General features: G+C 50.5%; 1 protein-coding gene across 1 annotated transcript in view; it reads right to left on the reverse strand.

The window, feature by feature from the left end:
- EPHA5 (EPH receptor A5) overlaps positions 1-23,418 on the reverse strand; it is a 274,966-nt gene that overhangs the window by 13,237 nt on the left and 238,311 nt on the right. The window contains exons 12-16 of the mRNA XM_015418676.1: positions 16,624-16,685; positions 14,956-15,145; positions 13,026-13,195; positions 7,268-7,461; positions 2,598-2,753 (exon numbers count right to left, since the gene is read on the reverse strand). Of these exons, the coding sequence (XP_015274162.1) occupies positions 2,598-2,753; positions 7,268-7,461; positions 13,026-13,195; positions 14,956-15,145; positions 16,624-16,685 (772 nt within the window). The remainder of the gene's footprint in view (positions 1-2,597; positions 2,754-7,267; positions 7,462-13,025; positions 13,196-14,955; positions 15,146-16,623; positions 16,686-23,418) is intronic.

Below are 23,418 nucleotides of genomic sequence, written 5' to 3' on the forward strand. Positions count from 1 at the left end.
GATGCACTGAAATGGGGTTCCTTTCCAGGATGCTGGGGGAACCCAGAGACTCCCAGTCTCCCTCGAGCCTTTGTCTCTTACTAGAAAAGTTTTCCCAGACACATAGTCCCCGCCTCACAGGCCATTATTACTCTTCATTTTATTTCATGATTATAACAGAAAATGATTTTGTCATATAGAGGAGGGGCCCTGACCTGGATTGCCCCTGCCAAGCCTGATCTTGTCAGATCACAGAAACTAAGCAGGGCTGATGTGGTTGCAGGCAATGGCCAACCACCTCTGAACATCTCTTGCCTTGGAAACCCTACAAGGTCACTGTAAGTTAGCTGTGATTTGATGCTAAAAAAACAAACAACCAAACCAGAGGAGGGGGTGTTAAAAATTATCTGCCCTGGGCACCAAATAGTCTAGGCATGCCATTGTCTAGTCCAGAAACATTTTACTCACAGTGCTCAGTCAGTCCAGGGGAACTGATCACTACCCTGTTTCCCCGAAAATAAGACCTACCCCAAAAATAAGCCCTAGCAGGATTTCTATGCATTAGTGGTATAAGCCTTAGTGTGTCTTCTTGAGAAAAAATAAATATAAGACAGTGTCTTATTTTCAGGGAAACACGGTATTGCACGGAGGTCTGCTGTAATAGTGGGAGATCTCCAGTTCCCACCTGGAGGTTGGCAACCCTGGATCCAACTGTTAGACTTTCATTCAAGCTATAGAGGACTCCATTCTGCAAATTTAATTCAGTCCTGAACAGACACAATCTCTGGAGTTTCAGCCTCCATCAAATGCAGGTTTTTGTCGTTTTTGTTTTTAAAAAACCCTCAATAGGTATTGACTGGGAGTTTGTGCTGGCTTCGGCAGCACATACACTAACCCTGGAACGACTGGGAGTTCATTCAGACCCAGGACAATGGATCCCCTCCCCTGCTGAAACGGGTCAGGGTCATGGGATTTTTATCTCCCTACAGAGGCTAATTTCCAGCCCCTAAGCATTTCTCCCCTACTCTAATCAAGCTGGTGGCATTTTGAATTGTGCCTCTGCATCCTGAGTCCTTTCAGTGCAAAAGCCCTCCCACCTTCAGACTGGGATACGGAAGGACTCGGAGATCTCCGTTCCGACTTGTATCTGATGAAGGGAGCTCTGGCTCTCCAGAGCTTATCTCTCCACCTCCCTCCCCCCCCAAAAAAAATCTTGTTGGTCTCTAAGGCGCTCCTGGGCTCGAAATGACCTCTTGCCCTGTGCAGTTTGGGGTTCTGTGGGCACACGTAGGGCACGGGCTGTTTCGCTTTTAAGTGGCACTTCCAGATTTCTGAAAGTAATCTAAACTGGCGTCATCCATAGAGAAATACAGCATTCATGTCAAAAGTTGTAATAAAGGCCAAGTACAGACACAGAGTTACAGGTACATGTGATTCGAGAGAAATGCAAAAAGCCAACAGACTTCAAGCATTTACTATACGGGCATACTGGTTTAGAGTGCCTGGGATTCCAGAGGATTAGACCCAACTGAGCACAGGAATACATGCCAAGACACAGGGCACGCCAGATCTCAATCACAAATTGCTCTCTGAATGACCTTTAAATGGCAGAGTTCTCCCAACTCTTGTGTGGGCTGGCAGTGGCTGTCCAGTGGTATGGAGAAGACCGACTGATCCCAAATGAGCAAAAAAAACTCCGTAAGAGTTTGGAATGCACCTTTGGGATTCTTTGCTGCATTTGCCTCTTTTAATCTTCAAGATCAAACCACAGGAAGGGGGTTGACATCATCCTGTGACCAAGAAGGTGGGGATTAACCGTCACCAGCTCCCTCCCACCCGGTGGTGCCATTTGTTAAGTTTGAGAGTTGACAGCACTCTGCACTGGAACTGTGGCTTGAGCAGGATCTGGGGTTTCACAATAAAATGGATATAGCTGAAAAGCAGAATTCATGAACAAAACAGATCCAGCTGTTTTTGACAATGGCTTCGTTTTCTACTGGACTTTATTTCTGGTCCTTGTTTATGCTTTAAGAGAATGTACACTCAACTGCCCGTGTCTGCAGTAATGCTTGGCCAAGGCCTGTGACTTGTTTCCCCGGAATTCGGAAGAAGGGATTCATGGTCCAGCATTTATTGTACAGCACAGGAACGGGAATTTGCTCATCTGTTCTGGAGCTCTGTTGGGAAAATAATCTGTATGGGTTCTACTTTGCTTGCAGAGTCACTACTTGCTTCTCATTTCCCTGGGGAGGCAGCACGGCAGCATTTTCTCCCGAATGCTGTGACTTCAGGGTAAGGAGCTGCCTTTGTCGCACGGGAAGGAGGCTAAGCTTGGGACCCAGAACTGGGGTGCTGTTGCTATATTCACAACACGGAGGCCATCTCATTAGAACAAAAGAACTGATAGAACATCAACAAGTGCGGTCACCACAATTTCAACTGTCTCCAGGGTGTGTTATCTTCTATATAGGAAATACACGATGAGGACTTCCTTGGAATCAGATGACAAAAGGTTCAAAAATTAAATGTTTCCAATTCTCCCCTACCTTGACTCTCAAACTGGCTTCCAACCAACAGGCCTCTCCCTCATGTCAATGAAAATGATGAAAACTACTCACTCCAAGGTCACCTGAGCCACAGCGTCCATGGAGCTGTATCCATTTTCCATAAAAATTTCTGTGTACCGTCCCATTTTGATGGCTTCCAGCCATTCACCTACAGATCTGTAGACTCCATTTCCCAGAGGGCTGTGTTCATCTAATAAATTTGACACTCTGGGAGGGAGGGAGGGAGGGAGGGAGGGAGAGAAAGGTACCAGTTATTTTTAAATCTTTACATTTCAGGTAAAAGGCTGCTTTGCAGAGAGTCATAGCAGGACAGAGCAAACCATCTGTGGTGATGATGTTCTGCTGAAATGCCAAGGACTGACTTCTGCCTAGGGTTGCCAACGTCCAGGTGGGGCCTGGAGATCTCCAACTTTTACAACTGATCTTTAGACTACAGAGATCGGTTCCCCTGCAGAAAATGGCTGCTTTGGAGGGTGGACTCTACGGCATTGTACCCCTGCGGCCCCACTGAGGTCCCTACCCTTCCCAGACCCCACCATCCTCAGGGTCATCCCCCCCCCCCCAATTCTCCAGGTATTTCTCAACCAAAGGCTGGAAGTTCTACTGCCCCCATTTATCAGTCATGATTCTGCAATTGGATTAGGGCAGATTTTGCAGTAGAATCTTGATCCTCTCCGATTGCATTGCTCCTCAGATTGAAATCTGATCTATGGAAGACATAAAGTAATTATTTCAAAACCACCCTTTTGTAAGCTGACAACAGGTACAAAAATATTAAAATCCCTTGAAAACCAGCTGTTTGCATATTAAAAAAAATGTTTGGCAAAAAATGGGCTAGTTTTGACCAGGTTTCTATTATTTTATTTTTACACAGCAACACAAGGGGTATATTTCAGATATCTTCCTCCTTTGTCTATGGTCTCCAGGGCCCCTGGGGAAATGGGGAGGAGCATTCTTTTCTTTTGCTTTTCAATTGTTGGGTTCTGCTCCTTGAATGGGTCTCCCAGATCCTAGTCTGAAACTCTCAACTCTTAGACCATGCTGGCTTTCGTGGAGTGGCTGCTGTTGAACAACTGCCAGCAGCTGGACCTGAGTGAGTCATGCAAGTCGCACGCTGGCAGGTTGCCTGGTGGTTGCTGCTGGGCTGGCCACATGAATCCTCCTTCAAAGGCCACAACAGCCATAGGAAGGTCCTTGCCTTCCCCTCCCCATTTAATTGACAGAAACCAAGGCTGGGAATACTGTTGTGGTTGCCTATCAACAGCCACAGCATGAATTTCTTAAAGCGATAAGTGCTGCTTTTATTATTTTGGGGGTTTACTCTCGATAGATGGAGATAACAGATTTTTCTGGAAACCTGGGACATTTTTCAGGTTTGTAGAAAGATCTTTCTTGATTTTTTATGGTTCCACTCTGCAGATTTAAGTATCCACAGATTTTGACAGGTTGAGAATTAGATATATTGATAAGGGTGAGCATTCGGATATGCCTCAGTTGAAATTATACATGAAATTAGCTGTTTTGAGTTGTATTGGGGAAACATGATGTGAATCACACCCCCAAAATTACGGGAGCAAGAGGAAGTTATATTCCAGAAACCTGGGAGTATTTTGATGAGGCGCAGGAGTGGGGAGGGAAAGACAGGAAGTCAGCCCTTGGGAAGAGAGAAACCAACTTACAGCTGAGAGTCAGGTAGACCTGGCCTCCATCCATGGCGCTTTAAACGTTAAAAGGCAAAGAAAGCCAGCCCCTGACCTACCACAGCAATATGAGTATCAGGTTCTGTAAATCTGAAAAAAGCGAGTCTCTAGCAACTCCTTCGGTTGTGGAGATACGTCTTTCCCATCACATCTCCACAACAGAAGGAACTAGAGATTCATTGTATTAAAAACGAAAGCCTGGAATTTAGAGGACCTGGTACAGATGATTTTTTAAAAATGTAAAGGACCTCCCCGGCGTGTGCACGATGGCAGGAGAGGGGGCAGCTGCTGAGACAGCCAAGCCTTTCGGGAGCCCACCAGCCCCCGCTTCCGTGTCCCAGCGGCAGGGGCACCACCCGGCCACTGCTGCCCTCGATGCCGGAGGCTGGGAGGAACCTCTGGCAGGGACTGTGCGGGCAGGAAGTCAGGGGCCGATTTCCTCTCTTTCTCTCCTTTACTTCCCCCACTCCTGCTGCCTTGGGGGGATGGTGATGGGGGGAATTGACAAAAATAACAGCTCTGGACTTTGGGGATCTGAAAAATACTGAACCATTAACAACATTTCTGAAAATCCAGGGTAAGAAAAATAGAGCCTTATCAGAAATGCGGATAAAGTATTATTACAAAAATGTTGTGCGCTCCTAGCACAGCCGTCCCCAACAGGGCCCTTCCCAATGTGTTTCCTGGTGCCCCCCCCCATTCCCCAAGTGCCCCACCTCCTCAGCCTTTCCAAAGGCCCTTCTTGCCCACCCTCCTTCGTCTCGTCCACGTCTTCTTCTTTTCTACTCTTTCCTCTGCCACTTTACACATCCCCTCCTTCCCCTTCCTCTGGTCTTCTCCCCTTGGATCTCTCTGACCTTTGCCCCTTCCTAGGATTGCCGGGTTGCAGTAATAGGGGGTGGAGCCTGGCACAGCCGCATCATGCCAGTGTGTTGACATCACTTCCAGTAAAAACCCAAAATGACATTATGGGATGCTCTAGGATTTACAAAAGACTCTATGGCAAAACCACAGACTTTCTGAAAATTGTAGTGTCCATAATATCATTTCTGGGGCTTACCAGAAGTGACATTAACATGCCTGTGTGATGCCAGTGCACACCCCACCCCCACCCCCCACCCCCATTTCCTCCCACTGGTGTTTCAGCTACCGGTGTGCAAGGGGGTAGGTTTTGCTAGGAGATCTTCTGCTATGGAGGCCTGACAAGCCCACTCCTTCCCTTTGCCCCTTCTCCAGACAGCTTTGAGGAGCGGCTACGATGGTGGCAGGATGAAGAAGCTGCACTGTTGGTGACTGAAGCAGGGGTGGGGGGCAGGTTTCAGCTGCCTCCTGGGAAGTCCGGAAAGAAGCTGTAGTGCACCCCGGATGCTTGTGTAGGGCTCTGTTTTTATCAGGGCTCAAAACTACACCTCAGTGACAGCTCCACCAACAGCAGAAGGCAGGGCAGAGGGGCCCTCACTAGGAGAAGTGAAATACGAGGAAAGACAAGGAGAGGGAAAGCATTATTCACACGATCGAGGGTTGCCAGCTCTGGATTGAGAAACACCTGGAGATTTGGGGGGGGGGTGGAGCCTGAGGAGGGCGGGGTTTGGGGAGGGGAGGGACTTCAGTGGGGTGTAATGCTTTGCAGTCCACCTTCCAAAGTGACCATTTTCTCCAGGTGAATCGAGCTCTGAGACCTGGACATCCGCTGCAATCCCACCCAGGAGATCTCCAGCCACCACCTGGAGGTTGGCAACATGAACACTTCCCCAGTCACAGCCAGGAAAGCCCACCCCACCATCCTAGAGCCTGCCATGTCCAGAATACATTCCCACCCACAAAGACTCACAGGCCACATAACATCCACGGGACACAGGCTCCCTGGCCTCAACTGGATTTCCTCAATAAGGCGACACGAACACCTGTCCAGTGACATTGGAGAAACATTGGTGAAGCTCCGGCAAGTACCATTTTGTGGCAGCCCCTTTCCCCCAGAGGCCAAAAGCTGCCTCAGGACCTAACAGGACCCGATTCAGCATGATGTTCCAACCAACGCTCCCTCTAGGCTGTGGAGTCTTGTGAGCAAAAATTCTACTTTGCGAGCTACTGGCATTACAGTTGTGAGCGAGCAGTTTGGTTACTGCATAAATTAGTTTGCTCTAGCTCACACTAACTCAGCTTAGAGGGAACACTTGGCTCCAGCAGAGTTGCGGCTCTTTTCAACTGAATCTTTATTATATCCAAGAGAAGGTTTTGGAACCTTGCCGTGAATCTTGCCCTTTAACGTTTTTACATCCCTGAGAGCCAAGATGGTGGCCCTGTTCTAAGCCACAGCAAATCACTTTCCCTTCTTCTCGGCGGCTGCTTCTTGTTTCTTTCTCCGAGGAAACAATCGGGTTGGCCACTCACCTATCTGGGCAGGAGGCTTCCATGTCTTGAGGGCCCTGGGCAGAGAGTGCCCAGGGGCTCCTCTATGCCCACTGCTAGGTCCCCCTTCTTGCTCACTCGCCCATGTAACCCCGCTTGCAGGGGCTTCATTCTCCTGCCCACTTGCAAGCTCTCCCACCACCGGCAGTCACAGCAGCCCACGCTGCCTGCAAACCCTTCCTCTGACGGTGCCAGGCGGTGGGTGCGGCTAGGAGTGCCACGGCCACCAGGGATGCTGAAGCCCTCTGCGCCATCCACCCGCCCTTCTCCGGCAGCACTAGGCGGCACACGCAGCTGGGAGCACCGGCGACAGGCAGCAGGTGGTGGAAGGCTGCGAGTGCCGGCATCAGAGAAGGTGGGTGAGTCAGAAGTTAGCAGCAGTGAGCCCCACCAGAATCTGTGGGCCCCACCGTGGGCTATGCTGATGCTGGCCCTGTATCCGGGCACAAAATCAGAAGGAAAAATGCAACTTCAAAACAAATAAGCAAACAAACACAAAACCTATTTGGCAACAATCAAAAGGTGGCATTTCACCAGACCAGAGAATCCTGGCAACACGGACAGACAGGCAGCCTCACATGAGGAAGGGCCATGCCAGGACGGGCTGCTTACCTGCTCGAGGCATTCACCAGCGTCTTCAGGCTGCCGGGGTTCCGGATGAGCTTGTCCAATATGCAGACGATCTCATCAAACTTGGGCCTGCTGTTCCGGTCCTTCTGCCAGCAATCCAGCATGAGTTGATAGAGAGCAGCCGGGCAGTCCATGGGGCTTGGCAAACGATACCCTTCTTCCACCGCTTTAATCACCTGCGGGACGATGGATCAGAGGCTGAGACAGCGTCTCTCAGGGCAAAGTGTTTTCGCCCAGGCACTTAAAGCAGCCTAGAAAAACAGCCTCCGGAAAAGCAAGAGGCAAACTTGCCGCTGCTGGTAGCTTTGGTTCTACACACATCAAAGTCTGAGAAGTTTTATACTTGGGAAACAACTTAGCAAAGACAGTTTTCAAAGGGCCGTTGGCATTTGCCAGCAGTAAATCACTAACAGGCGAAAAGGGTTGCCAGGATCTGTCCCGGAGGAGTCATCGGAGGAGCTTCAAACTGCACAAGAACAAGGAGCCAGACCCTGGGCCCATCAGGGTCAGTACTGTGAGCTCTGGCGAGCAGCAGCTCTTTCACACCACCTCCTGCCAGGGATGCCAGGGATTGAACCCCAGACTTCCTGCATGCCAAGCAGACACTCTCCCATTCAGCCACATCCCTCCCATGGGCTCTGGCTACTTGCCGAGAGAGGACTCTGGCTTGTCAGTGGGGTGTGGCACAGGGCCTACAGGCACAGGCCTTAGGCTTTATGAGTTGGATCATGGCGTACGGAATTAATGGAAACAATGTATGGAATTCCCTAAAACGTAGTGAAAGCCATTAGTTTTGGGTCAAGCTAGTGATGGTGTCTTTGTGGCTGCCTCCTCAAGGACACTAGGTAAAGGTTCCTTTGCTCGAAAGCCAGTCGAGTCCAACTCTAGGGTTGCCGTGCTCATCTCCGTTTCAAAGCCGAAGAGCCAGCACTGTCCGAAGACGTTTCCGTAGTCATGTGACTAGACGCCAAGGTGCACGGAACGCTGTTACCTTCCCACTGAAGTAGTACCTATTTATCTACTTGCAATTTCTTGCTTTCGAACTGCTAGGTTGGCAGGAGCTGCTAGGTTAGCAGGAGCTGGAACTAGAGACGGGAGCTCCCTCCGTCATGTGGCACACTCGGTTCTTGAACTGCTGAACTACCGACCTTCCACAGCCTGCAGTTCAGCGTCTTAACCGCTTGAGCCACCGCAGCTCCTCAAGGACACTAAGGTCATGTTAAACTTATTAAAAATGCCATGAGGGCCTCACAACGCAACACTTTTCAAGTGCTGGAACAACCATGGTGGGGTTGGGGTTGGCTTTCAGCACACAATAAGGCACGGGGTGGGGAAAACCAGAGCACTTCAGCTCACCCTTGGGACCTCACAGCACTTTAAGACCATTTTCAAATGGCAGCGGCATCCTGGTGGTGGCCACGTCTACTTTGGCCGTGCGATGCAGTGCCGGGTAGTGGATGAGAGTTCCACCCATGACTACCAGCCATGACGGTGACATGGAAATTCCATGCAGGAAGGGCTCAGGTTCAGTTGTGGTCCACCTGCTTGGCGTGAAGGCGGTCTCGGGTACAGTCCCTGGCGGCATCTCCAGTTAAAAGAGCAGGGAGCAAGCGATGTGAAAGACCTCCCCCCCCCCCAGACCCTGGAGAGCGGCTGCCAGTCAGGAGGCCTCCAGACAACAGAGGAAGTCATCGCCTTCAGTAAAAACCCAAAATGACATTATGGGATGCCCCAGGATTTACAAAAGACCCTCCCTTGCCTTGAAACCCCCTCAAGGTCGGCAGAAGCCAGCTGCGACTTGAGGGCAAGACAGCCAACCAACAGGAGCAGCGGCAAAGCACCGGCCATCACTCTGCACCTCCAAATAGCCCAAGACCGAGGTGCTCATAAGGAACAGTCCAAAGCAGAGAGCAGCCTTGAGAGGCGCCTTGTGCAGGAATCTATCTACTGAACTCCTCCCTTTCCAGGAGGCAGCGAGAAGAAGTGCTGGCGGAAGGGGTGGGAGTCCGCGCGGTTATCTGTGTCTAATCTCCCTGCTGCAGGGAGTACAAAAGGGTAACTGGAGCATGTTAAAAAGAGTTCCTAATCCACATTAAGGGGGAGTGCGCACGTCCCCCGAAGACTCATTCAGAATCTGGCCTCTCGCTCCCCACCCGACAGACCACACAGCCCTCTTCTTGCCTTTCCCAGGGGACTCTGCTGGGGAGCAACAGGCCGGGGCTGCCGGAGATTAAGCCATGCGAGTCTGCCAGCCTGCCTGAATTGAGTAATGAAAAAGCATCCATCCCATGACAGCCATTCATCCTTAAAGATAATACTGATGGAGGCGGCATTAAGCCCCATTCATGGGACCACAATGTTCCTGCCAAGGGAATCTGTCTCAGGGTTGTTGTTTCACTTTGTTGAAAAGCATGTTTGTGCTGGTGAAACGAAAGCGCCAGTAACAAAAGGGGCTGCAAGAAGGAAGCGGGAGAGCCGGTCTCTGGGGTTCTGTGGGGCAGCTGCTGTGCTTGAGCTGACAGCACGCGGGGGGGGGGGATGCGTGGAGCCGGCCATGTGTTTCAGCTGGACGCACCTGCTGTACTGCACGCAGCACCCAGGACACTTTCTCCGCAAAAGTGGGCACCTGGCTTTTCACAATTTAGATAAGAACTTCAGAAGAGCCCTGCTGGATCAGACCAGTGAGGGTCCATCTACCATCGGCCTTCCCCTGTTGCCTCTTGGCACTGGGAGTCAGAGGTAGACTGCCTCCGACCGTGGAGGTTCCCTTTAGTCACCATACCTAGTAGCCACTGACAGACCTCTCCTCCACAAATCGGCCTCTGTGTGCGTGCAAAGTGCCATCACGTTGTGTCCAACGTATGGTGATCCCCCCGCAAGGGGCTTTCAAGGCAAGTGAGAAGCGGAGGTGGTTTGCTGCGGCCTCCCTCTGCAGAGTGTCTTCTGGGCTATACCTTGCTGCCTTCCCTCCCTAATCGTGAATCTGTCTAACCCCCTTTTAAAGCTGTCTGTGTCTGTGGCCATCCCTACATCTTCTCTGCCACTGAATTCCACATTTTAATCATTCGCTGTGTAAAGAAGTGTTTCCTGTTGTCCATCCTGAACCTACTGCCCATCGGTTTCATTGGATGCCCTCAAGTTGCAGTGTCTTGGGAGAGGGAGGAAAAGTTCTCTTTGCCACCTCTCCCCACCCCATGCGTAATTTTATAAGCCTCTCTCGTGTCCCCCCTTCAGTCATCTCCCCCTCACCCACCCCCAACTGAAAACTTGCAGCCTCTTCAATCTTTCCTCATAGGAAAGGGGCTCCAACCCTTTCATAACCTTGGGTTGCTCTCTTCTGTGCTCTTTCCAGCTTTTTGAGACTGGTGACCATAACTGCTGATTTCAGTCAGTGCTGTGTGTCCTGTGGATGTTAGGGTGTGTGTGGTCACACGGCAAGCTTACCGCGATTTGTTCCCACTGAACAGATCTGTTCCCACTGTAAATTTGATCGGGAATATTTTTCTCCCTCCCACATCCCTCCCTGAACTTCTTGCATCATGCAATGAGGTTCTGGGCACCGTTCAGATAGCCGCACCACCGCTTGGGTGGCATGGCTTGTTTTTTTTAAAAAAAAAATTGGCTTTGCATATGCACATATACACATGGCCTAATCACCGCTCCCACTGGGACTCGCCTTACTCCCTTTTTTTTGCATGTTCCCTCCCCCCCTGAACAGCAAACAAAATTAACTGGCGACATACAACTGAGTGCTGGAGTCTATATGTGTGCTTGAACATTTATACATTGAATTTATTCAGCACAGGATTGCTCATGTTCACAATGACGGAAGCTTGTAAAAAAAAAAATCATGAGAAGGACGTTCAGATGACCTAGTCGTGATCATTACAAGAAATGGCTGTCCAGATTGGCGAAGTCAAAGATTCAAAGCACAAATATCCTGAAAGGACTTGATTTTCCGGGTGTAGGAAAACCTGCTAGGGTACTAGGAGGATTCCGCGAGTGAGCCCAAGACGGAAGCAGCTGTCTGATCAGCAGTTTTAAATGCAAGAGGGAACAGCAGTGAAACCCGATCAAAATGACCGTGTGACCACAACCTTAGTCTCTCTCAAGTATCCTATCCCAGACTTCAGAGGCCTTGGGCTGTAGATGTTCAGCAGAGGCGTTTCCATGGAGGTGGGAATCTGTCAGGGATCCAGCACACTTCAAGCTGGCTCCAGGGAAAGTATCCCTTTGGGTCACTTGTAGGAAGACGATTCAATGCCTGCCGGTTCAGGGTGTTAATATCGCTGCAATGACATCACCCAGAAGTGACATCATTGTGCTAGGCACATTGCCAGGGGGACACTCTAGCATTCGGCTGGAAACTCTATGATACCACAGAGTTTTCAGGCCGAATGCTAGCGTGTCCTCCCCCGGCGACGTGGCCGGTTGTGGGCATTTTGGAGGTGGGGTTCCCCCCACCGGCCGGATGTGGGCTGGCAGATCGGGGGGCCCTAAAACAGGCAAACCCCTGCCTCCCCCCAGGGGATCTGGCAGTCCTAGTTCTAATAAACCTGCAATCATTCTGGCCCGGTGTGCTTGTGGAATTGCTACACAGACCTCTCAGATAAGCAAACAGAACCCACAGCTCTACTCTCCTGCTAACTTTCCAAGTCTTCTCTGTAAGGTCTTTTTCAAAGACGACCAAGGTGCTCCCGGGGGCTGCCCATAGGGTTGCCAGGTTGGATTTTTCTGCCGGTGGGGGGTGGGAGTGAGCCGTCCAGGGATGGGGGGCAGGGCGATGTCGCCATGTGCAATGTCGTTGGTATGATGATGTCACGCAGAAGTGATGTTGCTGCACTGATGACATTGGCACGTGATGTGCCCTCTTTGTGGGTGGGGCTTCCCCCTCTGGCCAACTGGCTGCTGGTGGGCTGGAGCCCTGGAAATCAGGGGAAACCCTGCCCAGACGGAGGGGGGGGGGTCTGGCAACCCTCGCTGCCCAGCAAGGTCTGAAGACAAAATGCACAAGCCAGGGCCCTGCTCTTTCACATCCCAGCTCTGCTGTGGAAGCAACACCCTCCCCTTCCCTGAGAGCCCCCACAAGTCCTACGCAACTGGATCCTTTCCTCACTGTCTGGAGCCTGTCCTTGGAGCCTGCTGAATAGACGGCGCAGGATAGTCTTCTCTGGATCTTGCTTGGTGCCCCCCAGTTCACAGCTTGGTCTGAATGGCACAGCAAGTGCCCTGTTTCCTACTACTGTCCTTATTCTGAAGCACAACATCAGTCAGATATAATAGAGACGGAAAGGTAATTGTGGATGGCCACGCACACATGCCTGGCTTGGTTGCATATCCAGTCGCCGCTTTATTCCCCAAAGATGCAATGACTTTTTTTACTCTTTCTGACAGTTTGGGACGCTGATTATCTGTCTTTCACTTCAGGGATGAAAAAAACCCACCAGTACTGCAGCAGGGGCCATGGCTCAGTGGCACAGCATCTGCTTGACATGCAGAAGGTCCCAGGTTCAACCCCCAGCCTCTCCAGTTAAAATATCAAGCAATAGATGATATGACAGACCTCTCTGCCTGAGACCCTGGAGAGCAGCTGCTAGTTTGGGCAGATAATACTGATTCTGGAGGTCCAATGGTCTGATTCAGTGAAAAGCAGTTTCCAGTGAACATGTATATTTGCTGACTGTATTTTCATTTAGTTAAAGATTTTTTCCCCCAGACAGAAGGCAACTGAATTACTTACATCTTGATTAGTCATCTCCCAGTAAGGTCTCTCCCCATAGGATACCACTTCCCACATCACAATTCCATAGCTCCAGATATCACTGGCAGAGGTGAATTTCCGGAAGGCGATGGCTTCTGGAGCTGTCCATCGGATTGGAATTTTTCCTCCCTGGGATGAAAAGCCAGATTTAAGTGATCCACATTTTCCCTCAGAGATCCAACAGACAACACTTTTGGCTTGGAATGGGGCAGGAAAGAAATGTAGAAATGTGTAATGTATATCTGCTCGCAAGAACCCTTGTCAATGTTGATATCGTAGAATCACAGAGTTGGAAGGAGCCATAGAGGCCATCTAGTCCAACCCCAGCTCAATGCAGGATCAGCCGGTGTTTGTCCAGCTGCTGCTTGAAGACGGCCAGGGAGGGGGAGCTCACCCCCTCCCTAGGCAGCCCGTTCCACTGCTGAACTGCTCTTACTGTAAACAGTTCTCCTAATAATCAGCTGGTACCTTTCCACCCATGATTTAAACCCATTATTGCAAGACCTGTCCTCTGCTGCCAAGAGAAGCAGCTGCAATACTTTGAGAGAGCCTTTCCGATACTTCAAGAGAGCAAGCATGTCCCCCCTCAACCTCCTCTTCTCCAGACTGAACATTCCCACGGCCCTCAGCCTTCTCCTCATCGGTCTTGGTCTCCAGGCCCCTGGCCGTCCTCTTGATGGGCCTGCAGGTTGGCTACTATTTGCTTTCCCTGCCCACATGTCATTTGGTCACCAAGACAGGGACACAATCCACACCTCAGTGAGGTCACAGTGGCAGGTGGGGCGAAATTCAGAGCAGCCACGGTTCAGCACCGAGCCCCTGAGGGCATCCTACGGGAACGCCGCTCCAGGAGGCTTAGTTCAAAACTGCTGACTGGGCATGGCAGGCCTGGGCCGAGGCGCTTTGAACTCGCCCTCAAATCGGTAAGAATGACCCAATAAGATGGGAGGGCCAGCTCCTAATGGCCTGCCTTCGTGTTCACAGGTGGAAAGAGGACTGCTGGCCTAGACCATTGTCCGCAGCACCGGGGTCCCTTGCTCAACAGTGCCAGCTAAGCTGCCATGAGTGTGGAGAGGCTTTCTAACTGCTTTGGCATTCCTCCCCATGTGCTTAATTGCTTCACAGCTGCAACGCTTATCTGTAAAGAGTTACTGGAGGAGATTGTGGTGTCTACCTCCCGTGGGAGCTTCTTCGTTCCCAGCTTCGCTACTGTTAGAGGCTCTTGCCATCTCCCACGTGCGGGTCCACCTAATTGGGTATTGCTGGGGGGGGGGGCATACGAATGCCCTATATCCTATTATGCGCATAGGTAACCCGCCATTCCTAACAGTGTTCATGTTATTGCATCTATGGCTTTTCAATAAAAGTAAAACCTTCCTGGAAGCGTGTACTTCGTTGTTTGGCTGTGGGTCCTGACAAACAGCTCAGAGTTTTGCGGTGACAAGGAAACATTTGCTCCTCTACCGGCAGCTGGATGCGAGTCCAAAAGCACCTCAGGGAGACCGACCAGATCCCTCAAGGCCTCAAAGCCTTGGAGAGTCTCGGCTCTGCTCTGCTGCAGACCAACACGGCTGCTCTCGGAAAATGCCCACATCGCAAAGCCCAGCGGATCATGGTTGACTTTGCTTCAGTCCAGCCGTGTCAGCCTACCAGACGGGGTGTCGCTTCTTATGGGGTCTCTGGCTGGGATCTGACTCATCCCGGGGGAGGAAAGGGGGGGGCAGCAGCAGCAGCCGGGAGGGAGGGAGGAAGCCGCCGTGGCGGGGAAGAGGGCTGGGAAGGGGAGCGAATATTTACCCTCCCCCCCTTTCTCTCTCTCTGGGGCTTCCGCCGGGCGCTGGCCTTTCCTCATCCAGCTCTGCCATCCGCTCACTGCAGCCGTGGGCCGAGCACTTACTCTGGTCGTGTACGGGGTCATCTTCCAGGACTCTGGACAAGCCGAAGTCAGACACTTTACACACCAGGTTACTATTGATAAGGATGTTTCTGGCGGCCAAATCTCTGTGCACATAGCCCATGTCCGACAGGTACTTCATCCCCGACGAAATCCCCCGGAGCATGCCCACCAGCTGAATGACCGTGAACTGCCCGTCGTTCTTCTGCAAGAGAGAAGCAATTAGCAGTGAAGGGAACCTTTCCAGACAGTGGCAGAAGATGCGTCCGCTGCTCCCACTGTCAATAAAAGGGGGGTGTCCCACATGAAGATGCAGCGGGTGACAAAACAGGTCAAGGGGCAGGGGCGCGATCACGGAGGGATGCAGAAAGACCTTTGTCTTAAGGTGCCAATTTGTTGGGCTGTGTGAAGGATCTGGACCAGGATGTGTGAAGGGGAGGGAGAGCTCAGGGAGAGGGCCCCTTCCTAGGAGCAGACGGGAGGACTCGCTTTGCTCACATTCTGCTCAGTCTCTCCACCCCTCCGAGGTGGGACGAAGTCCAAGGTGGACTTCCAGTAGAAGCCACAGTGATTGGCCGTGGGTCACTCATACTTCCTAAAGACATCGGTGATTTTTTTAAAAGCAGGATGGACGCAGAGAGCATTTTGAGAAAGTGGTAGAAAGTATGTCTCAAGGTAAAAAGGCATAGCAATATATTTTTGTTGCTCAATTTCATGTTCATTGCATCGATGACACTGGCTGATTTCGCACTAGAGCTGCCTTGATGTTGCGCCGCCATTTGCCCCGATACTATTGGTCAATTTCACACCCGAAGCCGCGGGGCTGCATTTGACCCACAGCTTCGCCCGATTTCCTTCGCAGGATCACGAAACTGCGGGGGAAATCGGGCGAAGCCGCGAGTCAAAATGCAGCCCCGCAGCTTTGGGTGTGAAATTGACCGATAGTATCAGGGCAAATGGCAGCGCAACATCGAGGAAGCTCTAGTGCGAAATCAGCCACTGTCTAACCATCTCATCCTTTTCAGAACTGGGCTTGGAGAAACTGAGCTATTTGCCAAAACATGACTAAAGGTCGTTTTTTCCTGAACCTAAGTCTGAGATTGGAATGACTCCCCAAACCAAGCCATCCTCCAAATCTATTCCCAGCTCCCCTCTGGCCCTGACACACATCCCTCAGTGTCAATTTACCATATTTCCCTACCACCCAGTAGGCTGTCATGAGGAGAGCAAACTGGAGAGAGAGGGACCCCCCCCATCACCATGGCAGCTGTCCATGAAAAGAGCAAGCTGGCCACTGTGTGTGTGCGTGCGCCTGCGTGCATGCGTGGGTGGGTGATTCCACTCCCTTCCTCCAGAGCCGGCTTGCTCCCCTTCAAGCAAGTGGGCCTTTCTATAAGCCACAGAGCGACTACCACTGTGCTAGAGATATCTGCATATCCTCAGCAGCATTCCAGACAGGATGCTTATGGGAGGAGGTCTAAAGTCTCAAACAACTCCCCCCCCCTTCTTCTTCTAACGTGTTGAAGAATTCTGGAGAGCAAGAAAATTTGCACACCATTTTGTGTTACTTTAGTTGATCCTAATATTAGATTGCTTTTGTATTTGGACATTACTGTTAAGACTGGGAGCAGTAATTTATAAAAATAATTTCTAAAAGTGTCTGCTTTGTAAAACAGTTCTCACCTTTAAGAAAGTGTCCAAAGATCCATTTTCCATGTATTCAGTCACAATCATGACAGGTTTACCTGGATCAAAAAAAGGAAAAAAAAGAAAACACAGAATAAGCCTGTCAAGTTTAATTCTCAGAATAGCAACCAGCAAATTATTTGCTTTCCTGTACAATTTCAGTCACTCTCAACACTCTGGGCCCATTCACATACTGCACAGCTGAAGTGTAGACCTCAGATATTCTAAGCTTATAACTAAAACTGTAAAATGTGGATGAATGCAGCACTCCTGTGTTTGAAAACAGGTGTAACTGAGGGATATTCATCATAGAGCCGTGACAGAGTACAGCTCCATTTAACCTACGAAAGGCAAACCCAGGATGGCTCCATGTCGTTTGTGAAGTGGGCCTTGTCTGAAAGCTTCCGGTCCCTTTTTCAAAGAATTAAAAGGCAGTGGTGCATGGGTAATAATTCTTTTGCCCTGAAATGCCAGATCACACAAATAAACAGAGAACCATATGAATGCCTGCAGTGTGGGAAAAGCTTCAGTCAGAGTTCACATCTGACTTCCCACCGAAGGACACATACAGGAGAGAAGAAATAAACATGCTTGGTGTGTGGGAAAAGCTTCAGTTGCAGAATTTTTTTAAAAAAAATAACAGAAATGTGTACACAAAACCACAACTGGTAGTGAACTCCTTAGGGGTTTCAAGGTAAGAGGCATTCAGAAAGTCACAATTAAAACCCTCAAAGAAAACCACATGTGGTGTGGAGCTCAAACTCACAGGCAGGATACGGACAGAAATGACCTGTGTAAAAGACAGTTCCCGACACTGTGTCAGCAGGAGACAGAATCCAGGGTGTGCCTGGGCACACGGAGGGGTGGGACTGGGCACAGAGGCACAGGAGGCTCAATTCTTAATGACTGGCGACCCCAGGAGCAGAGCACATGTCTCAGACTCATCTCAAAGCTTCGCCAAACCTCCTCCGTATTACCAGTCACTCCTAGGGAGAACAAGGAAGCCCTGCGCTTGGGGGAATGCTGTAATGAGAACAAAACCCTTCCCCTGCTTGTGGGTTGTCTAATCCTCACTGGAAAATTCCCTGCTGGAGGTTCAGCATATCTCTGTAAGCATGTAAAGATCACACCTCTCAGGAGACTTGGCAATATGCAGGCTCTTTCTCCACCCAAACTTCATGTCTTTTCTTTGTCAATCTTTTTTTTAAAAGGCTAAGAATGGCAGTCCCCTACGAGTCCCATGCCTCTTGCACGGGCTTGATCTGGACCTGCTGTGCTCAGTCACCTCCTGGCTCAGCTTGCTTCCACATTCTGATTATTGCAGCCAAAGTTTGTCTAACTATTCTGCCTGCATTTGGAGAATTCAAGCACATCTAATAATTGGGGGGGGGGGAGAGAAACCTGCCCACAGGTCACTTCATATCAGTTTGCTGCAGCTGCCTCACGCCCCTGGCTACCATGTCTGCCACCACCATCTTCAATTTGGTGAGGGGCCACGGCTCAGTGGAAGAGCCTCTGCATGGCATGCAGAAGGCCCCAGGTTCAATCCCTGGCAGCTCCAGCTAAAAGGCCGGGCTGGAGGTGATGTGCAAGATCTTTGCAGGAGACCCTGGAGAGCCGCTGCCAGTCTGAGTAGACAATATTGGCTTCAATGGACTGATGGTCTGATTCAGGATAAGGTGGCTTCGTGTGTCCATGCGCACCCCCCTGCCCCAAAGCTCCCGACTCACAACTGCAAAAATCCTGCAACCCAAATAGTACGAAGAGGTCTTATTTACCCGGGCATGGCTACTCTGCAGCTGCAAAGGTGCTTGAGCTGGATACAGAACAGAACAACTGCCTCAGGGCAACCCCGTTCAAATCAGGTTGTTTATTGTTATTGATGAGAATATATAAACATAATATATTTTAAAACAATTTAAATAGTAACTTCTGATTTAGATTTTGTTTAAATCGGCAATTTTTATTCAGCATGGGCAGGAGCTGGGTATTGTTGGAAACCAGTGACTCAGCAGGCATCCAAGAGGAAGGGGACGTTCATATGGACCACTGGGATATCCAGAGAAAAAGTCTTAGCAAAAGCAGCACCCGGGAAGAGATGTCGTTTGTCATAATCATGGGAAGCAGGAAAGTTGCCCAGATAACTACAACTGTCTGTTTCAAAATGTAATAACCAGGAGGAGATCCTATGAAAGTAACAAGTGCAAACAAAAGACATTTGTCAAATACATCACAGTATTCTTACAGCTACGGGAAGTGTCAAGTTGGGACTTGCAGGTAAAATACCATCCAAGGGTAGAAGAGGCTGGGAGCACAGCCTGGGAAAACCGAGTTTGCAAAAAGGTTTGGAAAATGGAAGGGGGCCGCTGACCTTGAGGGTGTTTGCCCTCTTCAGTAAGGACTATGGACACAATCCAATGGATCTTGGCCCACTGGGAGAAGGAGAACTGCATCTATCCACAGCCTGGATTCAGACCGGGACCACACAGGGAGGGGATTGAATCCTTCATCAGCTGCTCAGTTTCACTAAAGAAAACAGTGTTGCCCTTACAGAATTTTAAAAGGGAAAAGATGGATTTGTAAAGGACACACCCTCCTCCCAACGCTCATGATGGGGTAGGAGCCTGACTTTGGTTGAGGAGGCTGCAAAGGATGGGGGTGGGGCTGAAAGGCGAAGCCCCCCCAGCTCTCTCTCCTAGGCCGTCCCCCACCTGAATCAGCGCTGCAGACCTGCAACTGGCCTTTGGCCAAAGGATGATGAGCTCTGATTTTTGTCACGTCTGTGCCCTAAATTCCAGCTGGGGAAAGTACTATTTCTTCACATCCGGATTTTTCTAGTGCCTGCGAGCATGCTAATACGGAAGCTGTCACCGCCAGGTTTCAGAGGAGTTCAAGTGAATACTTCAAACATAGTTTACATTGTAAAATTGGCTTAGAATAATATTGAAGACACTGAGATTAATATAATAATTATATTTTCAATGCGTATCAATTTCTTTACAGTTTTGACAGTTTGTTCTCAGAGTTTTTTCTTTATTGGCTCAAGACAGGAATGGTGGCACTCCTGGCAGGCACAGTGGTGTAGAGGTTTGGTGTAGTGGTTAGGCATGCAGTTTTTAATCTGGGAGAACCGGGTTTGATTCCCCATGCCTCCACGTGCAGCTGCTGGTGTGACCTTGGGTCAGTCACAAGTTCTTTCAGAGCTGTTCTCTCAGGAGCAATTCTCGAAAGTGCTCTCTCAGTCCCACCTACCTCACAGGGGAGGGGAAGGGAAAGGAGATTGTGAGCCACTCTGAGACTCCCTTGGGGTAGTGAAAGGCAGGGTATAAATCCCATCTCTTCTCTTCTTCTCTTCCATCTGCACACACTACCCAGTACCATTGGGAAAAGGACATACGGTCAGTAGGAAAGTTCACAAACTGGCAGCGGAAGGATGTGGGTGGGCTTGCAGGAAGGCATGAGGGGGGGCCTTGCTGGTGGTCAGAGGAGGACAGGAGGCCCCCCAGGGTCCCTGGAAACTGGGAGCCGGTCCTGCTTGCCAGCCTTCCAGCGGAATTAGGCCCTTAAGCAAGGGGAGAAAGCAGAATGCACAACACAGGGAAGAATCACAGGAGCAGCAAACGTCAGAAGCCACTGTTGGTCTGCTAGAACTTTTTCAAAAAGTCTCATGTATTTTAAAGGCTAACAGATTTATTATGGCATGAGCCACCGCGGATCACAGCCCACAGCATCAGGTGCATGGCATCTGTCAGATTACTTCAATACCACAAAGAAAAAAGGTGCACAGCTGGGTAATTTCAAGCCTCACTGCATACATTTGCTTTCTTTCTGCCCACGTGTAGGATGCGTACATGCGCGCACCCCCCCCCCCCCCCCCCCCCCCCCCCCCCCTCTGGTGGATTCTCATGGCAGAATAAATTGGTAGCACAAGGACTTATTTGTGATGGAAGGGACCGTCTTGCCCTGGAGATGGCCGGGAACTGGCTTTCCACGCCAACCATCCGGGGAAGGGAGTAAGATGTTCTTGCTTTGGCAGCCCAAAATGTTCCCTTTGACCCCGAAAAAGGCCTGTTTGTGAGTAAGATAAATAAATAAAATAATTTATCCAATAAAATAATTGACATGATTGAGGTTTATAAGATTGTGCATGGGATAGAGCAGGTCGAGAAAGAGGTACTTTTCTCCCTTTCTCACCATACAAGAACTCGTGGGCACTCCATGAAATTGCTGAGTGGTCGGGTTAGAACGGATAAAAGGAAGTACTTCTTCACCCAAAGAGTGATTCACACATGGAATTCACTGCCACAGGAGGTGGTGGCGGCTACAAACATGGATGGCTTCAAGAGGGAGTTGGATAAACATCTGGAGCAGAGGTCCATCAGTGGCTATTAGCCACAAGGTATAGGTAGGAACCCTCAGGCTGGGGCAAGTGATGCTCTGTATTCTTGGTGCTTGGGGGGGGGCAACAGTGGGAGGGCTTCTAGTGTCCTGGCCCCACTGGTAGCACCTGGTATTTTTGGCCACTGTGTGATAACAGAGTGTTGGGCTGGATGGGCCATTGGCCTGATCCAACATTGGCATCTCTTATGTTCTTATGTTCTTAAGAGCCTGTTGGTGAGCATAAGGCAGGTGTCTCCAATCTTTTTGAGCCTGCACGTACCTGTCTGTTGTGGGGAGGGGAAGGGAAAGGAGTTTCTAAGCCGCTCTGAGACACCTTAGGGTAGTGAAGGGCAGAGTATAAATCCAATCTCCTCCTCCTCTTCTTCTTCTTCTTTTTAATAAAATGGCCACTACAGATGGTGGAGCCAACTACAAAATGTCAGGGAACAGGAGAAGAGCTGGTTTGTATACCCGACTTTTCTCGACCTGAAGGCATCTCACAGCAACTTACAATCACTTTCCCTTCCCCTCCTCACAATGGGCACCGTGTGAGGTAGGTGGGGCGAGAGATCTCTAAGAGAACTGGGACTGGCCCAAGGTCACCCAGCAGGCTTCCTGTGCAGGAGAGGGGAGTGAAACTCAGTTCTCTAGATTAGAGTCTGCCGCTCTCTTAACCACTGCACCACACTGCCTCTCAAAGTGGGTTCATAACTCTATGGAAAATAACTCTTATAGTGCATAACTCTGCTGTATAACTATCGTGCCGCCCGGAACCTGCTTTGGTCGGGAGGGTGGGGTATAAATCCAATAAAATAAAATAAATAACTCTTATAGTAAATCTTCAATATTTCAGGCAACAGCTCTGTTTTCACAGGATGCCTTTTAAAATATACATTGTTTAAAATATTTTCTTGTCCGTGCACACACACACACACACACACACACACACACACACACACACACACAGAGAGCCAGAGAGAGAGAGAGGGAGCACACACACACACACACACAGAGAGAGAGGCCTGCCAACCTCCCGGTGGTGGCTGGAGATCTCCCAGGATTACAACTGGCCTCCAGGCAACAGAGATCAGTTCCCCTGGAGGAAATGGCCGCTTTGGAGGGCGGGCTCTCTGGTATCGTACTCCACGGAGGACCCTCCCCTCTCCCAAGCCCCGCCCTCCTCAGGCTCCACCCCCCCATAAATCTCCAGGTATTTCCCAACCCAGAGCTGGTAACCTCACGCACTCAGTTCCTTGCGCTGCGGTGGCAGCTGATCCCGAAGCAATTATTAAAATACCCGCACAGCCAATCAGCTCTCCAGTGGCTGATCAGAGGCCCTGCTGGGCCTGGCCCCACCCACATTGTCAGAACTTTTGACAGCACCAGAAGAGTTGCCAGTGGGTGTGATGGTGCCCCTGGGCCCCATGTTGGGGACCCCTAGCGCAAGGCCTTACAAGGAAGCACCTGCTGGTGGGCAGAGCAAGGAGACCCAGAAAGGGAAGGGCAGAAGGAAAGGGGAGCTGGGCAGAAACAAGTCCCCTCTTGTCTGCGGTCAGAGAAGGAACCGGGGACTGGGTGCTGAGGCTGGCCTCTCTTTCCCAACAGGAGTCACCAAAAGGGCTCAAGGCTAGCCACCCCCCTCATCTCTCGCTCTCTCTCTCTCACACACACACAAGGCCCAACTCGGCCAGACTCCTACTTGGCAGCTGTGACTCATGGCCCAAGGAGGGGATGGATGCTTTCATTAGCAACTTACTGACTGGCAAAATTTATCTCCTTCCTTTCTGCCCAATCAGGACCATCAAGTTGGCTAACTGTTAAAAGCAGAGCTTTATAAAACACATCATAAAAACCAATTAAAATCCAAAGTGAAAGGCATCTGTAGGGACACAGGCCCAGCAATTCCAACAGGGCAAGGAGATGAGGTCCTTGAGGGAATACTAGGTGTGGTGGTGGTGGTGGGGGAGCTCTTCAGCCAGGAAGTCCCACAATTTTGGTGCCACAAACCTAGGGTCACCACCCCCCCCCCATGGGGGCGGGGTTTACCCACTTTCGGGGGGCCCAATCTGCCACTCCGCTGGCTGGGGGGGGGAGAGCCCTGCCCTGAGCAGCCCCATCCACATCATCTGGAGGAGGGTGTGAAATCCGCGAGGGCACGGTGCCGGGGGGGGGGGCGCTCTAGCATATGAGAGAGAGAAACTCTATGGTAACCATAGAGTTTGTTTCCTCAAAGGCTAGAGCATCCCCCAGAAATGTGCCCTGCACGACGTCACCTCTGGGTGATGTCATCACGCTGGGCACATCGGTGTGCATGTGCCGAAGACTCCGGGACAGCGGCCTGGAGCCCCCCACCTGGAACAGGTAGGGACCAGTGGCAACCCTACACAAACAAGAAGGCCCCCTGCCGGCTTG

Source organism: Gekko japonicus, unplaced genomic scaffold (genome assembly GCF_001447785.1).
Source record: "Gekko japonicus isolate JY-2015 unplaced genomic scaffold, Gekko_japonicus_V1.1 scaffold583, whole genome shotgun sequence".
Lineage (NCBI taxonomy): Eukaryota > Metazoa > Chordata > Lepidosauria > Squamata > Gekkonidae > Gekko > Gekko japonicus.